The sequence below is a fragment of the Vulpes vulpes genome, chromosome 8 (genome assembly GCF_048418805.1).
Source record: "Vulpes vulpes isolate BD-2025 chromosome 8, VulVul3, whole genome shotgun sequence".
NCBI classification, from domain to species: Eukaryota; Metazoa; Chordata; class Mammalia; order Carnivora; family Canidae; genus Vulpes; species Vulpes vulpes.
Window position 1 is genome coordinate 37,624,002 of NC_132787.1, and position 24,314 is coordinate 37,648,315.

The 24,314-nt window shown below is 53.8% G+C and overlaps 3 protein-coding genes across 8 annotated transcripts; 1 reads left to right on the top strand and 2 right to left on the bottom strand.

Annotated features, from left to right (window-relative positions):
- Nucleotides 1-496: 496 nt before the first annotated feature.
- Nucleotides 497-13,978, bottom strand: USP5 (ubiquitin specific peptidase 5). Of its 5 annotated transcripts, none has more exons than XM_072766107.1 (20): nucleotides 13,473-13,978; nucleotides 10,793-10,918; nucleotides 10,445-10,511; nucleotides 10,135-10,268; nucleotides 9,830-9,975; nucleotides 9,420-9,604; nucleotides 8,886-8,980; nucleotides 7,481-7,674; nucleotides 6,663-6,734; nucleotides 6,288-6,375; nucleotides 6,039-6,164; nucleotides 5,428-5,581; nucleotides 4,939-5,113; nucleotides 4,223-4,311; nucleotides 3,497-3,619; nucleotides 2,772-2,915; nucleotides 2,550-2,695; nucleotides 2,176-2,329; nucleotides 1,807-1,891; nucleotides 497-1,173 (listed from the first exon to the last, which is right to left on the bottom strand). In XM_072766107.1, the coding sequence occupies exons 2-20, from the start codon at nucleotides 10,889-10,891 to the stop codon at nucleotides 1,080-1,082; spliced, it is 2,370 nt and encodes a 789-aa protein (XP_072622208.1). In that variant the 5' UTR covers nucleotides 10,892-10,918; nucleotides 13,473-13,978; the 3' UTR covers nucleotides 497-1,079. The 5 variants fall into 5 exon arrangements, with proteins under 5 accessions (XP_072622208.1, XP_025851089.1, XP_025851087.1 ...); XM_025995304.2 differs by having other exon boundaries at nucleotides 3,428-3,619; XM_025995302.2 differs by having other exon boundaries at nucleotides 3,428-3,619; nucleotides 13,743-13,943.
- A 117-nt stretch (nucleotides 13,979-14,095) lies between these two features.
- Nucleotides 14,096-17,469, top strand: CDCA3 (cell division cycle associated 3). Of its 2 annotated transcripts, none has more exons than XM_072766110.1 (6): nucleotides 14,096-14,799; nucleotides 15,016-15,191; nucleotides 15,441-15,570; nucleotides 15,803-16,096; nucleotides 16,221-16,324; nucleotides 16,452-16,797. In XM_072766110.1, exons 2-6 carry the CDS (start codon nucleotides 15,072-15,074, stop codon nucleotides 16,608-16,610), a joined length of 807 nt encoding a protein of 268 aa, XP_072622211.1. In that variant the 5' UTR covers nucleotides 14,096-14,799; nucleotides 15,016-15,071; the 3' UTR covers nucleotides 16,611-16,797. The 2 variants fall into 2 exon arrangements, with proteins under 2 accessions (XP_072622211.1, XP_025851094.1); XM_025995309.2 differs by lacking the exon at nucleotides 14,096-14,799 and adding an exon at nucleotides 17,334-17,469 and having other exon boundaries at nucleotides 14,853-15,191; nucleotides 16,452-16,610.
- A 301-nt stretch (nucleotides 17,470-17,770) lies between these two features.
- GNB3 (G protein subunit beta 3) lies at nucleotides 17,771-24,036 on the bottom strand. Its single transcript, XM_025995305.2, has 10 exons — nucleotides 23,249-24,036; nucleotides 22,918-23,004; nucleotides 22,603-22,641; nucleotides 21,304-21,410; nucleotides 21,159-21,222; nucleotides 20,876-21,038; nucleotides 20,698-20,764; nucleotides 20,394-20,595; nucleotides 19,471-19,687; nucleotides 17,771-18,388 (listed from the first exon to the last, which is right to left on the bottom strand). Exons 2-10 carry the CDS (start codon nucleotides 22,972-22,974, stop codon nucleotides 18,282-18,284), a joined length of 1,023 nt encoding a protein of 340 aa, XP_025851090.1. The 5' UTR covers nucleotides 22,975-23,004; nucleotides 23,249-24,036; the 3' UTR covers nucleotides 17,771-18,281.
- Between the last annotated feature and the right edge of the window lie 278 nt (nucleotides 24,037-24,314).

The following is a 24,314-nucleotide window of genomic DNA, read 5'->3' on the forward strand; positions in this document are numbered from 1 at the left end:
AGTTACTGGGCCAGTGGCAGGGTTCAGAGCGGGAGGGACGGTCCACACTGGCTCGAAACTGCAGCTGAGACAGAGGCAGTTCAGACCCCCTCCCTCCCCAACTCCGGGGGTTCCCCTCTGCTCCAGCTGGCCCGCCCCACTGGAGACTGCAGGGCCTAGGGGACCAGAGACATCTGGGAAATAGCCACTTGGGACCTGTCCAGTGTGGCCGCTGGAAGGCAGGTAGAGCTCTTCACCGCCCCCCCCCCCCCCCCCCCGTTTGCTCGGTGTCACCCCCCTCCACTGGCTCTGATTGGACAGCCCCTACCCCTCAGCTTCCTCTACTGCCCCCACGTTCACCCCACCTCATCTCACACTCCGCTTCCCAAGAGCTCTAGAACTACTGAAAAGTAGAGAACAGCCAAAGGAGGGGGGCAAAGAGGCAAGGGGCCCAACGGGCTATCTTGCCAGCCCCAGGCAAGGTCAGTCTCCCCCAAGGTATCAAAAAGGACACGACTTAGCCATTATACTTTTATTCACATCGTGTATTTTGGCATTTTTCCAGAGAAGGGGCAGGGAAGAGACTGGGTGGGTGGGGGAAAGACAGGCCGGAGGGCAAGGGGGACTCCCATTTCCTTCGCAGCCCTCCCTGCCTGGCCACACAGGGAGCAAACACTAAGAGGGAGGGGAGGCACAGATGCCCCCTCCTGTGGAAGAGGCTGCATGAAGCTGCACCCACGCGCACGCACACACACAAACGAGCCCCCCTCCAAACCAGGGGCCGGCAGGGTTACACAGAGAAGCAGAGCACTGTGGGTTCAAGGGGTGGGGTGGGGTGGGGGGACAAGGAAGTCTCCTCACAGACAGGTGGCCGGCCCCTCCCATCCCCCTCCTGCTCTATCCCCAAAGTCTCTCAAGTGTCCCCCGCTTTGCTTGGCCATTCTCCTATGGCCTCTAGCTTCTTCCCTGCTGCTGAGGACAAAAAGAAACAGGGTACAGAGCAGGGGGGGAGCTGAAGTCCATCATCCACCCATCAGCCCCTGTCCCTCATGCCAATGGTCTGTCCCCTGTCCTCCGTGGTAAGGGCTCAGGGCAGGCCTTTAGCTGGCCACTCTCTGGTAGAAGTAGATGTAGCCCAGGTCCTTGGGTGGCTTCTCAGAGGCACACACTTTCTGGTCATTGTAGATCACCCATCTGGGGGAAGGGGGAGAAGGATGAACAGACTGGGCATCCACTTTGCATCAACTTAGTCTCTGACACAACCCCAGAGTTGATCCTGGTGATTTTGGGGCAAACATTCCCAACACCCTCAGCCTGGGCCCCAACACCTGCAGTCGAGCTGCTACCTGCCTGAGGGGAGCATCCCAATCTCATTCTCCACCCAAGTCTCTAAATCCTTCAGTATCTCTGCGGCCACCCCCAACCCATTCCTGTCAGGCCCAGGTCCGCAAACATTTTCTGGAAAAGGGCCAGACAGTAAGTAGTTTAGGTTGCATCGGCCATCCGGTCCCTGACACAATTACTCAACTTTCCTGTTGCAGTAGGAAAGCAGCTACGGATGATAAATATGTGAGTAAGTGTGGTTATGCTCATTAAAAATTTTATTTATAAAAGCAGGTGGCCAGATGTAGCCTTGAGCTGTAGTCTGCTGAGCCCTGCTATCAAGCATTCTATCAATTTCTGGTGTATCTGTGCCATCCCCCCACCCCTAATCAGCAGGCCTTTCCTTTCTCCCACAAATACTCTAAGGACTTCCAGGATGCCCCCACCTGTTCATTCATTCCCACCACACTCCCCAGTTCAGAACGTACCCTGCCAGCCCCTCACCTGCCTTCCTTCTTGATGTGGCAGACATAGTGACCACACATGGTAGAGGTGCCCATGTGACTGATGAAGGCAAAGAGCTGATACTCTAGAGGAGACAATGAGAAGGACCCCTGAGCACCAGTCCAAAAGATGCATCTAACAGCCCAAATTCAGGACGCCAATCTCAGGGACGGGGGGGGGGGGGGGGGGCAGGGACTCGGTCATAAGTCTGTCTTCGCCTCCTAGGACCCCACCTTCAGAAGCCACGTCAGTGGAAAGAAGCTTCTGACCCTGCTGCCACCTGAGGGAAGCAGAGTGGCCCTGCAATAATGAGCTGGTAGCAGACTGGCTAGATTGCACTGGCCTGTCCTGTTTCCCAGGGACACTCACTTCCAGGGCCATCCCGGACTTTAGGTCCCACCGGCACAGACTCGGAGATGGAGTCGGCAGCCGAGCGGCCCTCCGAGATGTCCATGGCGGCTTCTGCATCCAGGTCATCAATGTGACTGAAGATCCAATCCACGGCCCTTTCTAAACTATTGTTCTTGGAGAGGAGGGAAGTGTTACTCTTTCCAACACGTTCCAGGCAAGAAAACCACTAGCGAAGGCCTCAGCTACTTCAGGACAGCCACAGAAACATGGAGCCTTGGCCTTGGCCACCTCATACGGGCTGTCCTTCGTCTTGCTCACAAAGGACAGAACCTCATCCCCACCCCCTTCTTTTCCCCACAGGCCCCCGGTCCTCAGCCGGGGGCAGCCCATACCGTGGCCCGAAGTGCTTTCAGGGCCTGGTCCCGGGAGAAGCCCATGGAAACGATGGTGCTCACGCAGTCTTCTGGTGGGGGGTCAGCTGCCGCACTGGTGGAGCCGGGCCCACTGGAGCCAGGCAGGATGAGGGGGTTTGCAAAATCTGCAGAAGTGAAGGGGTTGAAGCGTGTGTGGGAGGACAGTGGCCCTGTGCCACCCTGCTACCCACCCCTGCCTACCTGGATCGTCCATGTGTGACATGACCCAGTTCATGGCAGCCTCAGCCCCACTGTTGCCCGTGTAGTAGACAGCTTTACGGCAGGCATCCATCGGAAAGCCCATCTCCACCAGCTGGATGATGACTGATTCATCCAACATGGGTGCTGCGGGGGGGAGAAGTGAGGGCACGGTGACCTAACTCCTGAGGCCACCATCAGCTCCTCCTGCCTCCCCGCTCTACCCAGCCCTCTCCCAACCACCCATGCCATGCATTTTTCTCCCACAGCCTGGCCCCTTACTCCAGAACTAAAATGACAGAACAACACAATGTGGGGCCAGCAGTACTAAAGACACAGAACTGACGCTGAAGATCTCCCCAGGGACCCCTTCCATGCCCATTCTCCCAGAATGGGCCCCATTTCTGGAGTATGCTGCCTCTCCCTATCCCCAAGCAGTGAGGTGACAAGGGTAAAGAGGCAACTGGCCAGCGCACCTGCCAACCACACAGAGAATGTGGCTGGGAGTGCTCTAGCCGGTCCTCATGTCCATCAAAAGAGGGCAGGGGAAATTTCAAAGGGAAGACAGGAGAAACATGAAGGACAAGGCCAAGGGGAGGCAAGCGGAGAAGACCCCCATCAGCAAAGGAGAGAGACAGGCAGGAAGAAGAGTCACTAACATGTCGGAGAGGAGAAGTGAGGGGAGCAGAAGGAGTCTTCGTCTTCGTTGCCATAGAAACCAAGGCTACCTTTGGGCTCATCCGGAGTGACCAGGGGTGGGGCAATGTCAGGCAGCTCCTCCTCCCCAGGCTGCAGCCCTGTACCCCTCAACTGGGAGATGTCTAGCTCCTCTGGCATCTCGATGGACACATCTGTAATCAGAATGGCAGGAAAAGGGTCACCTCAGCAGCTCCCTGGGGCCCTCCCCAAGAAAGTACTTGGGGTTTCTCAAAGCCCTGCCCCACACTTTGGCGCTGCTTTGAGCCAGTACCAATCGCAGGGGTCCTCATGTAATACAGCAGTGGGCCTGGGAATCAGGAGACTCTAGTCCTAAATCAACCTCACATGTACTATGGACAAGGACAGGGGCCTCCGACTTGTCCCACAGAATGATCTCGTACCTCTGTGGGTCTCAACTTTATCTATGACGTGAAGTACAATCAGTAGTTCTCAAAAGTCGCCAGGGGCTATAAGCCTCATGAGAACGGTTTCAAGGTTATCTAAATGAGAACGTCTTAACAAGTATAAAAATAAAACCCTGAAAATCATTTTTGGTTGTAAATCATCACTGTAAAATCAAGTGTTTCAATATTTTTAGCCAGTGCTTTTCAAACTTGACTCATTTGGAAACATTTAGGGTAATGTTTTCCTCCTTCCGGGGAAAGGTGGAAGAAATGCTAGTTTACACACAGTGAGGCCCCTTCTTTTTCTAGCATTTTCTACATAACCTCCCTCACTTGTCCCAGCCACCATACCCAGTTTCTTGGGCACCCAGTCTAAGCCGAAGGTGAACTTCTTGATCTGGATGACCAGGTAGTCAGGGAAAGAGGCAAACCGTGTCGTCCTAGGGAAGAGAGAATGTCCTGGTACCCAGAGAATCCCAAAGTTCTCTCCTGGAACCGCCACCCTGGGGTTCAGCCTCTTGCTGGTGGAAGTCCTGATAGCCCAGAAAATAGTCCATATTCTTATTTTGCCCTGGGCAGGCATCACAGCATCTGCAGACAAGGAGCAGCAGAAGCCAGAGGCCTGTTCAAGGGGGGGGTGGAGATGGCTGAAATCCCTTGAGACTGAAGCATTCTTTCAGATCTTAAGCTTATGCCAACAACAGAATTAGGCCGAAACTAAGGTCATTTGCTAGAAATCCATATTCTGTTCAAAACTGATACTCTGTGCCTTTGCTCTGCCAACGTTGAGGGGATGAGTGGATGGAAGCTGACTACCGTGACCCTGTACCGCAATAAAAGAGGGAGTGGGGGGGTGGGGCAGGACAAGGTGATGTGGCAACCATCCACATCTACTCCTGCTCGGGGCAGGGGGCCTCTTGCTTCCCTGGGGGCCAGATTTCAACCCCAGCTGACGCAGCCCTGGGAATCCAACCACAAAGGGATGAGAGAACAAGAAAGAGGTAGAGTATCTGTGGGACTGTCCTGACATCGGCCTGAAACCTTTGGTGCAGACCACCAGGACTTACTTGACAGCTACTGATTTGGCCTGCAGGGCTGTGCTCCAGAAGTCGTCCACCTGCTCTGGGGCCCCATAGGCCTCCAGGCAGGAGCTGAAGGGCACCTGAGCGCGGACCAGTTCTGGCAGTGGCAGCTTCTCCTCCTCAGCTTGCCGCTTCTTTTCCTCATACTCCAGAAGCTCCTCTGGTGACAGAAGTGGTGGGTGAATCCTTCAGGGGCTACGTCTCTTTCCCTCCTCAGCCTCACCAGACAGGCTCTATGTCCCTGACTGCTTTAACTCCTCCACCCTCCCTCAAACCTGCGCGACGCACACCCATATGTGACCTCGTCTCTCGTCCTCAGCGTAAAGGTCATCCTGCCTCCCCGAGATGGCCCAGCTTCAGACCTCTGGCTGGGGGAGCAGGGTACACAATGGGTTCTGCTCCTACAGGGCACCCAGGCACTCTTCCTAGAGCTTGGAGGCCCGTGGCACCCAGGCCTCGCTGAGAGCAACTTGCCTTTGTTGAGGGCCGCATCCATGGGCACAGGCAACTGCATGATATAGTCCACTCGCTGGGTGTACTTCACCTTCTCTGTGGCCAGGCACTTGATCTTTTCCTCCACCAAGAAGCGGAACACCTCATTAGGATTTTCAGAGCTCCGGCAATTCCTCTATGGGAAAGAAGCAGAGTGGGGAGGTCTGCACAGCCAGGGAAGGGGATGGGGACCTGAAAGAGTCGCTGGGGGGGTCAGAGAGAGAGAAGAGTGGGAGGGGGTCTACCACTAGATCTTTCCCTAATTAACGCCCCCTCCCCAGTTCTGGCACCGTGATATACTAGGACACTGTAATGGAACATGACTGTATTTTTCTCTATAGGTGATATGCATCCTCATATCATTTTCTTTGGGTGTATCCTTAATTCAGCTGCAAGCCCATCAAGTGTAAGGATCATTGCTTAGCTTTACTGTTCTCACAGGGAAGGCCCAGGGCGTGCAGACCCCTTGGCTCCAGGGGTGGGGCTGGTTGGGGCCGACTGGAAAGAATGGTCAGGAGAGAGAAGGGAGAGAGAACTTCGGGCAGATGGAGGGAGCGTGAAGTACCCTCCCTTACCATCTTCCCGGCTCTTACCTCCACCATGTTGATAAGGTGAAGAAAGAACTCTTGGGCATCCTGCTGCCGGTTGGTGGAGAACTCAGGGTGACCCTTGCCAATGAGGGCCTTGAACATCCGAGGGGCAATGCCATCTTGAACTTCCTAGGCAGAGCAAGCACAGCGATTCAGCCGGGGCTCAAGGGGCCACCAAGGGGCCATGTTTAGACATCTCCCAGACCTCAGTTTCCCCGTAATTCCAGACTGAAAGGAGAGTCCCAAACTCACCTTTTGTTCTGGCACCTGCTCCCCATCGCCTGATTCTGGCGCCGGCTTGGAATACTCTCCCGAGAGAAGGCCATGGCCCAGTTTGGCCCTGCATTAACATCGAAGAGAACCATTTAGCTTCAACCAACTAATGATCACCTGTCATCTCTCTGTGCCTTCCCCACCCCAACTCAGCCCCTGCTTACAGCCTTTAGGCAACCCTCTGAGATGTGAAAAACCTTAGATTCCCCGCTGGAACCCAACTCAAGACAGACAGCAGGGCCAGAGGCAGACATAAAAAAATGCTGCCCACCACAGGTGGTCATGGGAGAGGAAAGAAGACACATGGGCCGCAAGGCTCTCAAGAGCCTTTGAACACAGGACCTGGCTACGTACACCTGGGTGCTGAAGTCCTGGGTAGGGTCCGTTGGGGCATTCTGGAAGATCTTCTCCAGTTTATCCACATACCTAAGAGCCAAGGGAAGCATAATCAGAGGTGCTCTGGCCTGGATTCCAAGGGAGAGGGAAGGGAGTATAATCCACTTGCTCAGGAAACAGGCTCCCCCCTCAGTGGGGAGTTACGTGGTTGAACCACAGAGTCCCATCTTCTAAGCTGCCTGCCTTTCCTCCCCTTGTCAACTATGCCAGCATGCAATGTATTCTGCTGCATTATTTCCTGGCCTCCTCCCCAGGAGTGAGCCCAGGGAGGGAAGAAGGCAGCCTGGGAGAAGGGGAAGTACAGTTCGCATTCCACAGGATGGAATGGGCCAACATGCTATGAAGTTTCCACACATGTATTAAGTCCTTCTCAGTTAGAAGGCAGACTTACTTCTGAATGTGTCTTTTTGTCTCTCTCCTAGTGTCCCAGGCTCTCCCCCCACCCCCCAAGTGCTACATATCCTTGTTTGGTCCCCATCTGCTGTCATTGGTCAAAAGCAAAGAGTACCTCCTCCCCCGAGTCAATCAGGAGGCCAGGGAGCACACTGGGATTCGGGGTTCTGCCCTTGGTGGGGCTTGCATGGCTAGGTGACCATGGTGCTCTAACTGATGGAAGCATACCAGCCACAGGGTAACAAGAATGAAGACCGAGCTAGAACACAGAGGTACTGACGGTAGCTGAAGGAGGAGTGTGCCTAAAGGCTGGCATCTAGGAGAGCTGCAAGGTCAGGGGTACAGGGCCTAAGGGCCAGGCATGGGGAGGGGGTGCCACTCACTTCCTCTGGAAGTCAGGGATGCTGAAGAGCACCTGGACCACAGAGTTGAGGTAGCAGCTGTTACCCAGGTTCCGGATGCCCGTGTAGCCAGGCCCAAACAGGGGCTTCAGAGGCACACCCGACTCCTGGATCAGCTCCCATTCGCCAATGCGCTGGTTCATATCTATCTCCAACTCTGTCATTGTCTTATCCGTCTGCAAGGGAAGGTGCATTTCAGACAGGGTGAGAAGCTCAGCCCCATATTTTTTCACACTGATCCCTCAGAGGGTCCAGGACGGCACCCAGCTGAAGCTATGAATCTGTTCAATTATGGATTCTAACGTGGGAGACACACTGGCTAAGCTTGGTCCCAACCCTGGAAGGCCATGAGTGACTATCCCTGAGACCTGTTAGTCATCAGACCTCCACTTGGGTGAAAGAAAGAAATGAAGGTGAATCCTTCCATTCGACGTATTTTTTCCCATTCTGAAGTCACCCCATCTTACCCCTCAAGCTTCACTTCCTTGATCCCCGCGATGAGCCAGTCCTCCTGCTGTACACTACTCCTGTCTCTCTCCCCCTCTCTTTTTTTTAAAGATTTTATTTATTTATTCATGAGAGACACAGAGAGAGCAGAGACATAGGCAGAGGGAAAAGCACGCTCCCTGTGGGGAGCCCAATGTGGGACTCGATCCCAGAACCTCAGGATCGTGCCCTGAGCCAAAGGCAGATGCTCATACACTGAGCCACCTAGGTGTCCCACTTTTTCTTTTCTTTTTTTGAGTAGGCTCCACACCTAGCATGGAGCCCAACATGGGGATGGAACACACAACCCTAAGATCAAGACCTGAGCTGAGATCAAGAGTCAGACCCTTGGGCAGCCCCGGTGGCGCAGCAGTTTAGCACTGCCTGCAGCCCAGGGTGTGATCCTGGAGACCCGGGATTGAGTCCCACATCAGGCTCCTTGCATGGAGCCTGCTTCTCCCTCTGCCTGTGTCTCTGCCCCTCTCATTCTCTCTGTGTTTCTCATGAATAAATAAATAAATAATTCTTTAAAAAAAAAAAAAAAGAGTCAGACCCTTAACTGACTAAGCCGCCCAGGTGCCCCTCTACATCTCTTTCACAGCGCCCACCGGTTTGTGGTTATTCACTCATTTGCCTGAGCAGACAATGAATGTCTGCCTTTCCATCTAGAATGTAAATTTCTCTTATTCATATACATAAATGAATACTGGTACATAGTAGGTACTCCAGTAGCATTCAATGGATGAATAAATTATTCTAGAAAGTTTTTTAAAGGAAGCACAGATGCCCTGGGACTAGGAAAACTGTGGCAGCTGTTGTGGATGGGCTACTTCAGCCTCCGGCCAGGAAGGGCCCTGGCAGGCAGGGATGAGGAGAATTGGAAGCTGAAGGGGGACCTCACCTTCTGCATCTTTAGCATGTCGATGCCAAAGTGGGACAGGTGCTCAGCCAGGTTGGGGTCCAGGACCATGTCATCCTCATCATATGAATACACATCTAGGGCGGGAGGCAGAAGCAGGGTCAGAAGAGGTGGCTCTGGACTGGCCTGGCCACTGACCAATCCCATTCCCTGCCCCAAGGGGGCGTTGATGGGACAGGAGGAGGATCCCAGAAAGGTAACCCTCACAAGCCTTTCTGAGACTGGCTGTCAGGGAAGGGATGACTGAGCATGAGGGCTGGAGTTTCCTGGGACTCTACCATGTAGGATAAGGTGCTAGGGTCAGATGGGTTTGGAAGGATACTCACTAAACACATAATGCTGGTGATCTCTAAGAAAGGGACTGGGATTTGGGGGGCCTAACTGAAGATTTAGTGTTATCTGCAATATGTTCATTGTTAATCAAGAGAACGTACTGATGTGTTACTCGTGTCATACACAATGAGTAACAGTTAAGCACACTTCAGCGCGGAGGGAGCCAGAGGAGGGAGGGAGTACCAGCTCCGTCGGGTGTGATGGTGCCCAGCTTGACAGCTAATGGGTAGCCTGTCTCCCTGTAGTGCTCTACGGCATGGTTGTTGCCACCACTGCCATCGAAGTAGCGTCGGCCACAAAGAATGGAGCCATCTGTCAGGTTGAGCCACAAGTTCTCTCTCATGTCACACTTGGAACACTTCCAGCCACTAAGCCAGGGAGAAGAAAGTTAGCTGAAATAGGGGTCAAGGGTATCTGGGATTGGCCCCCTGCCAGTCAAAGAGCTCTCTCCTCTTCTCCTCTGGAGGTCCCTTTGCTGAGCTCATCTCCCCCAGTCTCCCTCTGGCCCTCTCTCCCACCAGATCCCCCAGGAGGGGGGCCTCTCTGCCCCTGCTCTGGGGATTGTGCTCCAAGGTGGAGGGGCCAGGCCTCACCAGGGAGGGATTCGAGCAGGGTTGTCCAGCTGCTTGAGGTTGAAGGCATGCTTAGACACCTGCCGTACTTCCCCATCCCACGCCTGTACCTCCTGCTTGCGGGAGGCCGAGTCAGCCGACAGTAGGGCCTCCACCGCACTGGTCACCTGGGGGAAGCAGAGGATCAGAGACGGTCCCCAGCCTGCCCCCCTCCCGCGCCCCTCCAGGCCCTCCATCTCCAGCTTTCTCAGTGGCTTGCCCAAGACATCACTGCTTGGGCCCCTGCCTGCCCTAGAGCTCCTGAGAGGGTGGGAAGGTATTCGCACCCGATCTCTGACGAGGTCAGGCAGGCCCCCCAACCCATCCCGGGCAATCTCCAGGTAATCCGGCAAAATGACAATCTTCACATCCTCATCATATTCAAACTTCTCCTCACTGAGGTCAAACCCGCCTTCCATACCTGGTGAAACAGGGAAGAGAGAGGGTAGGACAATCACCACAAGTAAATGTCCCTCCTCTGATACAGCATCTCATTTTGTCCCCTCCACTGATCAGGCCCATTCTTTTGGGGGTTGCCAGCACCTCTGAGAGCAAAAGAGACCAGCTCAAGAGGAGGAGGACTCTAACGGTGCTCACCAATAGCCAGCCGGGTGGGCTTCTTACGCGGGGGGTCTCCAGTGCCTGTAGTGGTGTCCTCCTCTTTCTACAATGAGGCAGGAAGGACAGGATCAGCAATGAGTACCAGGGAAGGGACAAGTGGGGAGGATGGACAGGGCAGAGTCGATTAATCTTGGAAGGGAACGGAGCTTAAAAACAAGACAAAACAAAAACACACAACACATGTGATGAGTTCTAATGATACAAACAGAAATAGGTGGGAAACTGAGGCCAACGGGAGGTCAGAATGGATGTGACAGATTCCAAATGGAGGCCCAGTAGCACGTGCCCAAATGTCCCCAGGCCTTGCCCCCACCCTGTCCCTACCGGGCGCCGGGTCCTCCGGAGGTGCAGGTAGACTCGCTGGCCCGTCTTGTTGAAATGTCTCTCCACATACTGTTTCCCAAAGCCCAGGAATGTGTTCATGCAGATGTAGAGGCCACCCTCAGACTCCTGCAGTGCAAGAGGTGGGGACAGAGCACAGGGAGGATGAAGCCAGGCTAGGTGGGGAAACCAAGACCCAGGGCCAGACACTGCCTGTTTCCAAAACAAAGCTCGGTTCTCAAGCACCATGTGGCTCCTAGCAAGTCATTTAGCCTTTCAGGCCCTGGTACAGGGTGAAGATTCTTCCCATTCTCCGCTGACTTTGATAACAACCAAGAAGGACCCCAGGAGCTGAGCAACACCTGTCAATCACATTCCTCCTCCTTCCGGTCTCTTCTTTGGGCTTTGGAGCCTTCCAATCAATTGTAGAGAACTCCCTTTACCTCCGTCCTTGAGGTAAATGGGAATCAAATACCATGGACCTCCAGTGCTAGTGCTTACATTCCGAAGGAAAAGGGGTCCTTTCCTGGGAGAGGAAAGACCTGCATGTCAGACACGGAACCTAAACCAGGGACACAATGACAAACCCTGCCTAATCTCCAGGACCAGAAAACTTTCCAGACTGGAGGAGCAGAGATTCGAGTACCTGAACAATACACCCAACTCCTGAGCTTGCCAGCAAGCCCAGACTTTTCTTTTACCACACCCTACAAGGGTGTCAGACCTTGGTCCACACTGAGAGAGAACTCTCCTTTCCTGCTAAAGCCTGGCTTCAGGGTAATAGTGCCTTATCTGGGGCTCACTGCTATACTTGGGCCCAGTTCGACAAGGCACATGAAGACCAGCATTCTCCAACCACCACCCTGCTGCCTTCCTTTTGACCAATAACTAAATCCCCACTGAAGTCCATCAACTGCCAACCTCAGAGCCATTCCCTCTGTAGAAGAATCTAGCAACACCTTCTGAGACAGTTAAAACACATAAAACCCAGGAAGAAGACAGAGAAAGACAAGGGCCCAACCTAAATCACAGCTAAGGAGGGAGGATGAGCTGCTCTAAAATGCAGCAAATCTGCTAGTGCCTTTGTGAACAGTGATGGATAAGGTGGAGGAGGTAACTGGAGAAAACAAGAGTCTTCCCTCGGATTCAAGCAACGACAAGCATCTTCTTCCTTGAATAAACGCCTCACTGGCCTTGAAAAATTCTCTGCTGTGATACGAAAAATAGGGCATCGTCTAAGGCAGTTCCTGGTCCCATACACTGCTCTGTACCACTCCCTAGAACAGTATAGATTACAATGTTCATGAGCAAGTGGAGCATTTTTCATCAGGGAGATCTAATAAGCTCTCTTCTACCATGAACCCAATGTGAAGATAATCAAACATGCTGGAAGTCGGTTAGGAAAGCAACTAAGGAAAAAAAAAAAAAAAGGAAAGCAACTAAGCCACACTGGAGATCTCCTGACTTGGGATGAGAGAAGGAAAGTATAATAAGCTTACAAAAACACCATTTGGATATTTGAAGCAGTTACTAAGGAGAGACAGGCAGGAGTGTGAAGAGGGAGCCACTGACTTCTACCATCTGTTGGTAATTAACAAAAACCTTTCCCTCCTGAGAAAGACAGTCCTTCACCAAGCCTTGCACTTGATGAACCGGGTGGCATGCCAGAGCTCGGTGGTAACCGAACTCCTCTGTTGGAAATAAAAAATGCTGGTTTTCCCAAGGCTTGGGAACCCTCGAGCACTGCTCTGAGCCGTCCTCTTTTAGCTCTGCCAAAGCTAGACTCCAGAGAAGCAGCACATTGTCTGAGGCTCAGATCAAAGCCTAGCAAACCAAGCAAACCACAAATCACAGTGATGATACCGAACTGGGCCTTAGATCATGTTGCTATCCTCAGCACTGGCGATGCATTAATGAAGCCTTTCCACTCTGACTTGCAGTTTTCCCAGCCATGAGCTGGTCTGGCTGAACACCCTGGGCAGGGCCCAGCCCCCGTGGGTCGGGAGGGGTGGTGAGGGGGGCGGGTCCCAACCAGGCTGCTGCCCTCTCAGTTCAGGCTCTGGCCAGGCCAAAGGCTAGTCTCTGCTTGGTGGTGACAGGGGATGGCAGAACTGCAGGAAGGGAGGTTCCGGGTGGAGCCTGCAAAACGTGAAGCATGGTGTGGGTGGAGGCTTTGTCTAACTAGTCAGGAGTGGGAGCAGGTTGGGAATGGGGTCTTAGTATCCTCCACGAAAAACACCTTCTCTCTGGGAATACTTTGAAAAGGGCCCCCTCTGCTCTCTGTGACGGGCGGGGGGGGGGGGGGGAAGAGACGGGGGTGGGGCCCCAATTCACCTCAAAGGAGAAACGACTAGAGCTCTCCTCCCTTCTTTCCTCTCCTCCCTACCAGCAATGACCCACCTCCCCGCCCCCTGTCCACATTAACCATGGGTGGAGTCTCTCTAACTAGGCCCGGCTCAGACCCAGCCTTCTTCACGGTCACTTCCAGACTACTAGGCGCGTAGCAACTGCAGTCCCCACCCTCCAGCCCTCACCCAGGCCCCGAACAGTGCGGGGTCGCCCCATCCCTCCCACACCAGACTACAAAACCCGGGGAGCCGTGCGCGGCAGGCAAGGCCAACTCCCAGGCTTTCGCAGGGGTCCACTTGGGGGATGTAGTCCGACGATCGGGATGCACCTCTACCTTGGAACGGCAATGAGGGGAGAGAGCGACTACGATCCCCACAGTGCTCCACGAGACCGGGAACGGGTGAGGCGGGCGCGGTGGCTTCCGGGGGTGGTAGTCCCACGACAGCTCCAGCTAACTAAAAGCAACGGCAGGGAGGAGCGTGGGAGACTACAAGTCCCATGGTGCATCGCAGGGAGGCGGTAGCTCAAGCCTTGCAGGCCCCGGCAGAATGACCAGGGCGATGGAAGAAGTCGTGCTCGCTGCGGGCGTGGGGAATGGGCTTACCGGTGTGTCGAAGGAGAAGGCGCACTCGTCTTTATGGACCCGGTCTCCCGCTTTAGGAACCCGGATCGTCGGTAATACTGACAGCAGCGCCTCCTCACTCAGCTCCGCCATGACACCGGCAGCAGCTCCTCCACACACAGCGGCTCCCACCGTTCCCAGTCCCCCACCCCCTAGGCTTGCCGTCCAATGAGCACTACTCGTTAGGCGCATGCGCTAAAGGGAAGCCGCGCGAGAATGGCAGTTGGACACCGCCTGCTTACTAGTGCTCCGCCCTCTGCCCTACTCCTGACTAACGCCAATGAAAAGCGCTTCTAACGCAACCGATGGTCGAAAGAACCAATCCCACTCTCCTAGGGCAGAGCGCATGTAGAGCAGCGAGGTGGGTCCCGGAGTTTTGGATGCTCGGACTCTGGGACCCCGACGGCCCCCTTCCCGTGTCTTCTATCAAAGAGCAGAAACAGACGGTTGTTTAAACCAATCAGTCCCAGAAACTTTCCTGGGCCCTGCCGAATCGGAAAATAGAAGGACAGTTGTATTTCTTGATATTTGAAAAGGGGCTGCCCAATGAGGCGGAGTCTGAGAGGGCTGGTGAAGAGTGACTGATAATGCTGCCAACCAATAAGGGTTACCGCCTCTCTCACCTCAGAAAAACCCTCAACTACCTCTCCAGCTGAACCTGTACAAAAGAGCTTAAAAATTCAGAATTTTTTTTTTAATAAAATCATTTGGTTTTGAAACTGAAGCGAAGACTGGCACTCCTCAAAGTCTCAGGACGGACAACTCGCGACTCGCTGCGGAACAAAAGTCCCCTGCTCCGGGAGGCGTCCGCCCCGGCAGGCCGAGCCGCCGCTCATTGGCCCCCCCACGGCCTCATGATTGACGTCGTCCGGGCCCAATGACTCCCTGCGCTGGAGGCGGGTCTCACACACGGGCCTGTAGGAGCCTGCGGCGGCTCCACCAATGGAATCAAGGCAGGGGGCGTGGCGGGAGGTTTGAAACTCGGCGTCGGGAGTTGAGGCTCCAGTTCTTGTGCTCCCAAAAGAGGAATCGGGGCCCGGTGAGTGATTTGAATAAATTAAGGAGTCTTTAAGAGGGCCCGGCAGGCCGGAAAGAGCCGGCTTGGCATCTGCACCAGCCATCATCTATCTACACAGAGGCCTCTGGCCCAGCGGCCCGGAGGCTCCTGGGCGGGGAACCGGGAAGACCGAGTGGTCTAGAGTCAGAGGTCGGACGTGGTCGCGGGAATGGCTGAGATCTGAGTCATTTGTCACAGGCATCCCCTCCTCGCCCCGGGCAGGGCCCTGCCCCACCTTATTCCTCCTGGTTGAGATGGGCTCAGCCAAGAGCGCCCCAGTCACTCCGGCGCGGCCCCCGCCGCACAACAAGCTTCTGGCCAGAGTGGCGGACCCCCGTTCACCTAGCGCCGGCATCCTTCGCACTCCCATCCAGGTACTCTGGGCCGGGTTGGGAAGGCAGAGTCGGGATTCTTGGGCCTCTGCTGACCCTGATTCTGAGAAATCCCTTGCGCCCTCCTCCTCCTAACCTGGGGCCTTATTTTCTACTCTCTTAATTCGGATGGGGTAGGCTGAATGCCTAATGGCCTTGGCAGTGCCTCTCTGGAATATCATCCTGGGCCTAGAGTCCTGGGAAGGAGAAAGAATCAGGGTCCAGACTTGTTTTAGCTTTTGGTTCTGCCAGGTGGAGAGCTCTCCACAGGTAAACCTACCAGCAGGCGAGCAGCAGGAGGATCCTAATCAGGCCCAAGACTCAGATCCCCGCTCTCCTACCCTTGGTATTGCACGGACACCTATGAAGACCAGCAGCGGAGGTAAGTGGTGGGGTCCAAGGAATTGTGGTAGGGTTGTCACCTAGCATCCTTGGGTTGGGCCAATGATGAACCAATCTTGCTCTTCTCTCAACATTTCTCCCTCTTACCTTGATTTCTCTCGTCCCAATCCCTCACCCACCAGAGCATGAATCCTATAGTTCCTGTACCTTTTCCTCCTTTTTGAGTTATTTGTATCATAGGGTCACTATTTCACTTTACTTCTCCCCTCTAGAGCCCCCAAGCCCACTGGTGAAACAGCTGAGTGAAGTATTTGAGACCGAAGCCCCCAAGTCGAATCTTCCCCCAGAGCCTGTTTTGCCCCTAGAGGCAACTTCATCTTCTGAATTGGACTTGCCTCTGGGCACTCAATTTTCCCTTGAGGACCAGATGCCACCCTGGAGCCAGACTGACCTCCCCTCCAAGCAGGTTTTTCCCAAGGAGGAAGCAGGACAGCCCTCAGAAACCCCCATAGCCAGCCAGGGCTCGGACAAGCCCTTGAGAGACCCTGAGACTCCCCGATCTTCAGGTACAGGATCTAAGGGCAAGGTAGAGGGAAGAGAAATCAGGATAATGTCCATGCATGAGTAGAGGGGGAATAAACTGTAAGCCCCTAATTTTGGCTTTTGGCTTTAACTCCTGACCCACCCTAGGTTCTAAGCACAATAGACGGAAAACAAATGGCAAGGCACTAGGGAGATCTCCCCTCACCATCCTACAAGATGACAACTCCCCTGGAACTCTACCACCACGGCAGGTAAAGGGAGAGAGTGCGCAAACTATTACTAAGAAATCCAGGGTAGAGGGAGGGAGGCCTTTTACCCAATCTTCCATCTCCTGAACAACATCCCTCCCTGCTCCAACTCACACACTGCTTTTGGCAGGGTAAGTGGCCTTCTCCCCTGAGTGAAAATCCTAGGGAACTAAAGGAAGGGGCCTCTCTGGGATCTGGACGACTTCTGAAAACTGGAGGCCGAGTGTGGGAGCAGGACCAGGACCAGGACAAGGAGAATCAGCACTTTCCAAACTTGGTGGAGAACTAGGTGCGTGGCCCTAGTGCTGGGCTCACCAGGGGCCTGGTGACGTAGCATCCCTTCAACCCCATCTTTCCCTGGAAGACGGGAAAGGCTCGACCCCCCCTGAACTCACAGCTTGGGGACTGAGCACTTTCTTGGGCTATCTTTGTGTCTCATGTGTTTCTTGTATATTAAAGAAAGTGGTTTTAAATGATGTTTTTAAGTGTTACACCTAAACCTTTCTGTATATAGAAAAGCAGCCAGGGAAACTTGGGTTCCCTGACGTCCAAGCCACTTTCACACACTTCGCTTAAGTCCTGGTGTGCCCCAGAGCTCCGTCCTTGGCCTTTTCCTGTTGCTATCCCTAGGTGTTCACTTCTAGGGCTGTAGCTATCCCCTGCGTATATTCTGGTAACTTCAGGTCTTTCCAACTAGCCCTGACCTTTATCCAACTGCCCCATAGGCACAATAGAGTCAGTTTGTCTAAGGTTGAATTTGTGCTCCCCCCACTCCCCAAGGTTATTCCTCATTCCCTATTCTCTATCCCTGGGAATACTGGCCTTATCCACCCAGTTGCTCAAACCTAAACCTTGACCATTATCTTGAATGCCTCCCTCCTAATACCCCATACCCTAGCACTTGGCACTAAATCCTGGTGTTTCTATGTCTTTCATCTCTTTCCCAACCCTTTCCTTGCCTCCCTGTCCTACTGCTCTTGATTTTTTGCCCTCCTACCTTGTTTCCCTACAGCCTCCCTTTCTACAATTTCATCAACCTACACTGCAGCTAAGTTCTGAGAAGCACAACTGACCATGTGACTACTCTGCTCAGAACTCTTCAGTGGTTCTCTTGCTGCCCTTAGGATAAAGTCTCCGCTGGTATTCAAGGTCTCCTGTAATCTGATTCCTTCTCAACATAACCTTCTTAAACGTACACACACATACACAGCATGGGCCGGTTGTAGTGAACTGTTAGGCATACGCTCTCCTGGCCCCCTGGTGAACACCTCCTCCTGACCCATCTCAGGCCTCCATGAGGCTTGGGCTTCTGCCTCCACCCAAACTTTCTGCTCACAGGCTGTTTGGTACGCAGCCTTTATCAACTGCGCCTGTAATACTTTATTACTTAGGTTAGTCCTGTGTCTTCTTGGAACCGAAGTGGAGCAGAAGCCAAACATCACAGACATAGTAGGGCGCTACACTTTATTGTCCTTTAGGTCCTTTAGGAGGGAAATAAAGGGAGAGAAGAAAAATCATGAGGAAGGGGGCCAGGATCCTAGTGATGCCAGAGCCATAGTCACAAAGCTGACACCTCTGCTACCCAGGTCTGGACAAAGTTAGTGGCTCCGGGGAGGAATTCTAGGGCCTGGGGCCTCAGACTGGAAGCCTGCTAGGCCTGCCAAGGGCTGGGGAGGGATCAGTTGTCCTTGCTCATTAAGGGAGAAGCTGCAGGACCATGGAGAGGGGAGGCCATGGGAGGAGATGGAGCATTTCTTTGCCCTGTGTCCCTGATGCTGTCTCCCAAAGGCATACTCCCCATTTTCCCCACTGCCCTCAAAGGACAAAGCTGGGTGGGAATGGCAGCTGGGGTATAGAAAAAAAAAATATATAAAGAAACCTCAGAAGAAAAATTGGGCAGGGGAGGGGAGGGGGTAGCTGAGTGTCTTCATGGCCTTTTACCTCCCCTCGTCCAGCCTCCTTAGTTCCAGACTTTGAGGAAGCTGTCCCAGGAGCCAGTGGCCACAGCCATCCCATCAGCTGTGACCCCTAGGCAGCTGACTCTGTTGTCATGGCCAGAGAGGATGCCTGAGGAAGAGGGAGAGGAGTCAGCCTGTTTGCCCTGTGCTGCTTTGGCAGAGAGCACATGTGCAGATGCAGGAATCTACCATTAGATGGCCTTGGACTCTCAGCCTTGGCAGGGACTGAAAGAGGATTATCCTAAGGGGCAGGGTTTCTCTTATGGCCAATCTGTAAGGAAGTCGGTGGGGGGTTGGGGGGGTAGTGCGGAGGGATAGGAAAAGTTGGCATTGACTTGTGCTATGGAAAAAGCAAGGAGTGAGGTGCCTGGGTGGTTTAGTTGGTTAAGCATCTGCCTTGGGCTCAGGTCATGATCTCAGGGTTCTGGAATCGAGTCCCACACCAGGCTCCCTACTCAGCAGGTAGTCTGCTTCTCCCTCCCCCTCTGCCGCTCCCCCTGCTTATGCTCTTTCTTTCTCTCAAATAAATAATAAAAAAGTCTTTAAAAAAGTAAAAAAAAAAAAAAAAAAAAGAAAAGAAAAAAGAAGGGGCATCTTGGTGAGCACTGGAAAGTGGGGAGGTAGCTCTTTAGTCTCATGCCTGAGTTTCCAAATGAAGAGACTGCGAGGCCCAGAGAGGAGTGACTTGCCTGAGGGCCCTCAGCTCCTAAGCAACAGAATTCAGATTTGGCTTCTGACTCTCAGGCCAGTGTTATTTTTGCTCAGCACCTGGCCTCTGCTAAGAGAAGCCACACTATGTGATTCCGCTTCAGACCAGAGTGGTCCTAGAGAAGCAAGCTCCTAGGTCAGGGTCAGGGCCCCCAGATCGCTCCAGACAAGATCTTGATTCTGCTTATTGCAGTTGCCTGAGATGCCCCTGAAACTATAGAGGCCTTGGAGATCCAGACATAACTGGACATTTCTAGTCTATAGGTCTCTGGTGTCACAGGAGCTCCTTTGGCAGGAAGCAGCTAGAGCTTTAGGGCCCTGGGCGGTAGAGAAGACCCTCTAAAGAAGATGGTCCTAGGTTGGGGACCAAGAGGTACTGGATTGTAGGAGTAGAGCTCAGAGTCATCCAGTAATTAGGAAACGGTAGAGTCCCCCAGAAAGGGAGCTTGCAGCTGAGGTGGCAGCAGGGGGGCTGGCCCTTACCCACTCGCTCGCCCTTCATGGAGTCCCAGATGTTGCAATTGAAGTCGTCGTAGCCTGCAAAGAGCAGGCGGCCGCTGAGGGAGAAGGCCACAGATGTGATGCCACAGATGATGCTCTCGTGGGAGTAGGCAGTCAGCTCCTGGTCAGCCCGCAGGTCAAACAGGCGGCAGGAGGCATCGTCCGAGCCTGTGCAGATGGCCTCTCCGTTGGGGAAAAACTGAGGGTATAGGTGGCAAAGGGAGTCAGGACTCCGCCCTGGATAACTCTGCTCGCTTCCTCTCTCTGGCTCCTGCCTGGGTGGCACCAGAGCAAGCTCTTTCCCTCAGCCTCTCTGCCTTTCCCTTCCCTAGCACTCTTCACCGCTGACATTTATGCCACGCCAGCTGCATGCCAGTGGCTCCCCTACACCCTTCACTTGCCCCTCACTACAGCACAGCAGGCAGGCATTATTTCCACATTGCCCATGAGAGCACGAGGCTCCGGGAGGATGGGCAGCTTGCCCAGGGTCACATGGCTAGAAGGGCAGAGGCTCTCCCAGACTCTAGGCTCCAGGCTGGAACAGAGTATATCTCAGGGCCAAGTGCAAATGCATGACCTGAGTCTCATCATGATGACATAGGGGACTAACATCTGCAACTTATTCTCCAGGGAAGAAAAAATAATAACAAAAGATATCTATATCCACATCTAGGTGTATGTGTCCTTCTTTCCATCCATCCATCCCTCCCTCCATCTACAGAGAATGATACAGCAGGTGTGGTAAAATGCTAGCAGTGAATATGGATGAAGGGTAGATGGGAGCTCTTTTGGTTACTTTCTCAACTTTTCTCTAAGGTGAAATTATCCCAAACAGGAAAGTTAAAAAGGAAAGGGGGAGGGAGCTGGATGGGGGCGGGGAGTTGGGGCGCAGTGGGGGGGCTCACACAGATAGCATTGATGTCGGACTCATGGCCAGTGAAAGTCTGCCGGCAGGTCCCCTCCCTCACATCCCAGAGCTTGGCGCTGGCGTCACAGGCCCCCGAAATGAAGAGTTTGAAGTCAGGAGACACAGCCAGACTCATGCAATCCCCCGTGTGTCCCACAAACACCGTCTTTTGCTGCCCAGTCTCGATATCCCACAGAGCACTGCCAGGAGGAGAGAATGCTGTCACTGTGATGGAAAGGCCAGGACAGAGCCACGCCTCAAGCCCTGGCCCCTACGGGACCCCCACAGTATTCAGTCCTTACCAAGTGGTGTCCCCAGAGCTGGTCACAATGTTGTTGTCATCCAGGAAGCGGCAGCAGGAGAGATATCCTGGGGGGGTTGGGGTAAGGAGAGTGCCCTGGCTGCCGCACCACACCAGAGTGCTGCACCTTTCCCTGGGCCTCTCCAAACAGGGACAGGAAGAGAGGGTCCATCACTCACCTGTGTGAGCAGACAGCTCCCGGCTGACCTTGACATTACCCTCACGGGATTTGAGGCTGTAGATGGAGCACATGTTGTCCAGCCCCCCACATGCTACAAAGTTCCCTGATGGTGCATAGGCACAGGTCATGACCCAAGAGGAGCGCAGTGGGATAGCATGCACCTGCAGGAGGGTAGGCATAAGCTGAACCTGAGCTGAGTTCCCAGATGGGGAGGGCAGAGGAGGAGAAGCACAATGCCCCCAAGGAAGGACAGGCGGGTAGAGGGGTGGGGAGACAGGTACCTTATTGGTGGTATAGGTGTCCCACACGATCAGCTTCCCATCTTGCGAGGCACTTACCAGCAGCCTGGGGAGAAGGCACCCCACATCACTCAAGCCTCTCTTTCTTGCCTCCTGCCTCCCCCACCAGGTACCCCTCAAGCCTCACTTGGAATCGGTGGCCCAGTGCATGGCATAGATCTTGGCTAGGTGTCCCCTTAACGTCCGCCGTGTCCGCATCTGGACTCTTCCTACAACCTCTAGGCCTGACACCAGCTGCAGAAAAGAGGGCACTAGAAATCAGGCTGGGTAGGGTACATGCCTAGATGTCAGTGTCACAGCCACTGATTTGGACAAGTTTCTGTTCTGTGCCAGGCTCTGGATCAGACCCCCAGCATTAGAGAACTAAGCCCCTGCCCTGGAGTGGCATAAACCAATGTGGGAGAGATTATGCATGGCCAGTGGCATGTTGCTAAGTGTTTAACAAGCATCTCTCTGGTATGGGGTAGGGGAGGAGGTGGGTGCGGGAGAGTGATTTCCATCACGGAAATATTCCCACCTTGACCAATTTCAAGCCGCCAGTGTGAATTCACGAAACATTGGCTTAGGAAGAGATAGATGCACACATTTGCATCCTAGGCCACTAGGGTCCCTCACAACACTGCAGTACTGTTGGGGAGCCCCATGACTCTGAACTGCACCTCCTGAAATTTGTGGTCCTATGTCCCTTAAACTCTATCCAGCCTCTAGATTTTGGCTGGGGCTCACATCAATGGCCTTGACTTGTCATGCATTTGCTTTGTTCTCCTACGCAAGTTGCTTACCCTCTCTGAGCCTGTTTCCTCATCTCTAAAATGAGGTTGATAGCATCAACTTATGTGGCTGTTGTGAAAATTGAATGAAATTATGTCCTGAGGCAATTTAGCCCAACATTTGGTTCACGGCAAGTGTTCAGTCAATGTTCACTCCTACTATTAACATATTTAAATCCAACATAAGATTCCACCAACTCTATGAAGCACCACGCTTTCAGATATCACTGAGAAAGAAAAAAAAATGTTGCCAATTATAATCGTAAGGCATCATCTATTTTTGGATGCATCTTGATCTCAGAGATGTCAAAATGTGAAAAGACATGACCTTAGAATTGATGAAGTATGCTATTAGAAAACTAGCAACTGCTCCAGAAGGGCTTTATGGCTTACAAAGTGCTGTCCCTCTCTTCATCCTTGCCACCCTGTGAGGGGGTGTAATCGTTCTTGTTTTATGGTTGAGGTCAGAGACAGCATCTGTATACTTAGCTTCCAATAAGATGCCTGCCCCAGAGCAGAGCTCACTAAATGTTTGTTGAATGAATTAATTAATGCCGTTCCTCATTCCCAGAACATGCTGTACTAGAGCTTGGGCACCAGGCTCCCCTCCCCTCCGCTCCCCTCTGGCCCTACCTTAGGGGGACAGGAGGTCTCACCTCTGCCAGAGTAATGTCAGCACAGGCTTTCCTGGCATCCTGGGGGAAAGCAGACATCAGGGGGGGGCAGAAGGGCAAAGCGAGGAGGGTGGATGCATGGGCCCCTGAGGTAGGTGGGCTTGGGGCTCTAGGGTTTGGGGGGCATCTCCAAGATGAGATCCAAGTTCAGAAACTCTCTGTCACTGCCAGGTCAGGGGTCGCTAAGGTGTCACTCAAGAATGAATCCAGCCCCCGACCCACCCCCCAAGTCTACACTCCCTCGTGTCCCAGTTCCATGTTTTCTGGGGTCCCCTGGTGGGAGGGTTCTGGAGTTACTGCAATCTGCTTCTTGAGCTGCTCTGCTTCCTGCCGTAGCTGCTCCATCTCCCCCATGGCTGATAGGTTGAGGTGTAGCTCTGGCTCCTGTCAGGAACATGGGGTAGGTGTAAGGGGTCCCCACCAGGTCAAGTTTCTGTATCTCACACCCACACCAGACTCAAGGGCTGGAGCCCACTCCAAGAAATAAAGAAATGGCTGGGTGGCTTACACCAGCTCCCCACTAGCCCCTCCACGTTTGGAGTCTGGTGTGCAGTCAAGCCCGGCCTTGCCTGAGCCCTCCCCTCAGACCCCGGGCCCGACCAGCAGCGCCATGCCAGCTCCCTCTTACTTGGACTCTGACTGCACCTCTCCTGGGTTTCCAGCTCCAGTTCCCAGGCGCCTCTTCACTCCCTCAGCTGCTACGCCAACCCGTCACCTGCCCCAGCTCTGCTGCCAGAGGAGCTGGCCTGGCCTGGCCCCAACTCTGGGGGGGTTGGGGGGAGCACTGACAGAGAAGGTAGGGCCAATGAGGACAATGTCAGGCAAATGAAATCAGCTGGCAACAGTGTGGGGAGAGGGCAGGAAGGGAGGTGTGTGGCTTCCAGAGAGCCTTGGGCCCAGCCCAGGGGACCAGAGGGGCGGTTAAGTGGGAGCAAGAGTGTGGGGTGATAGGAGCAGCCCCCCCACAAGGCCTGGGGGGAAGAGGGGTCGAAGGGGCGCTTCCCTGAGCAGTCTCCCTGTAGGCAGAGATAAGAGCATCAGGCCCCATGGGATTAGAGCAAAGCTGTGAGGATTAAAGGTTGGGGTTTGGGAGGAGTACAGAGAAGCAGAAGCAACCACAGCTCCAATGCCACCACCCCCCACCCCAGGCCCTATCTCCCACCAGTGCTGATGATTGTGGCAGTCAGGACCTGCCTAGCAACTGGTCCAGGAGCCAGAATATGAGGGAGAGAGGTGGCCCATTATCAATCCCCAAGATTTTGTCTCTAAGCTCAGGGTTGTGGAAAAAAGGGGTTCTGGCAAATATGGGCAGGGTGCAGGCAGGAGCTGAGATTAGAAGGGACTGATCTGGATAATCCTTATTCTCAGCAAACCCCAACCAGCTGCCTCTGGGTTTGATCCTGGGGGTGGGGAAAGGTACAGGGGATCCAGAGAGAGGGATGGACAGGCCTGCTTCTGCTCTGAGTGGACAGAGTGTGGGAAGTGGGGTGCAGCCTCAGCCTGGCTTCCATCTGGGGTCTGGCCCATTCCTTGCCCCCATGACTCACAGAGTCCTGCTGGGGTTGTGAAGGCTGGAACCAGAGGGATCAGGCTGCTGCTATATGTCTTGGCCAAGCTCAGAGAGGGAAGACAGGGCTTAGAGTTAGAGGCCCAAGGAGCAGCTGTCAGGGGTTTGGGTCCATTTGCATGTGGGG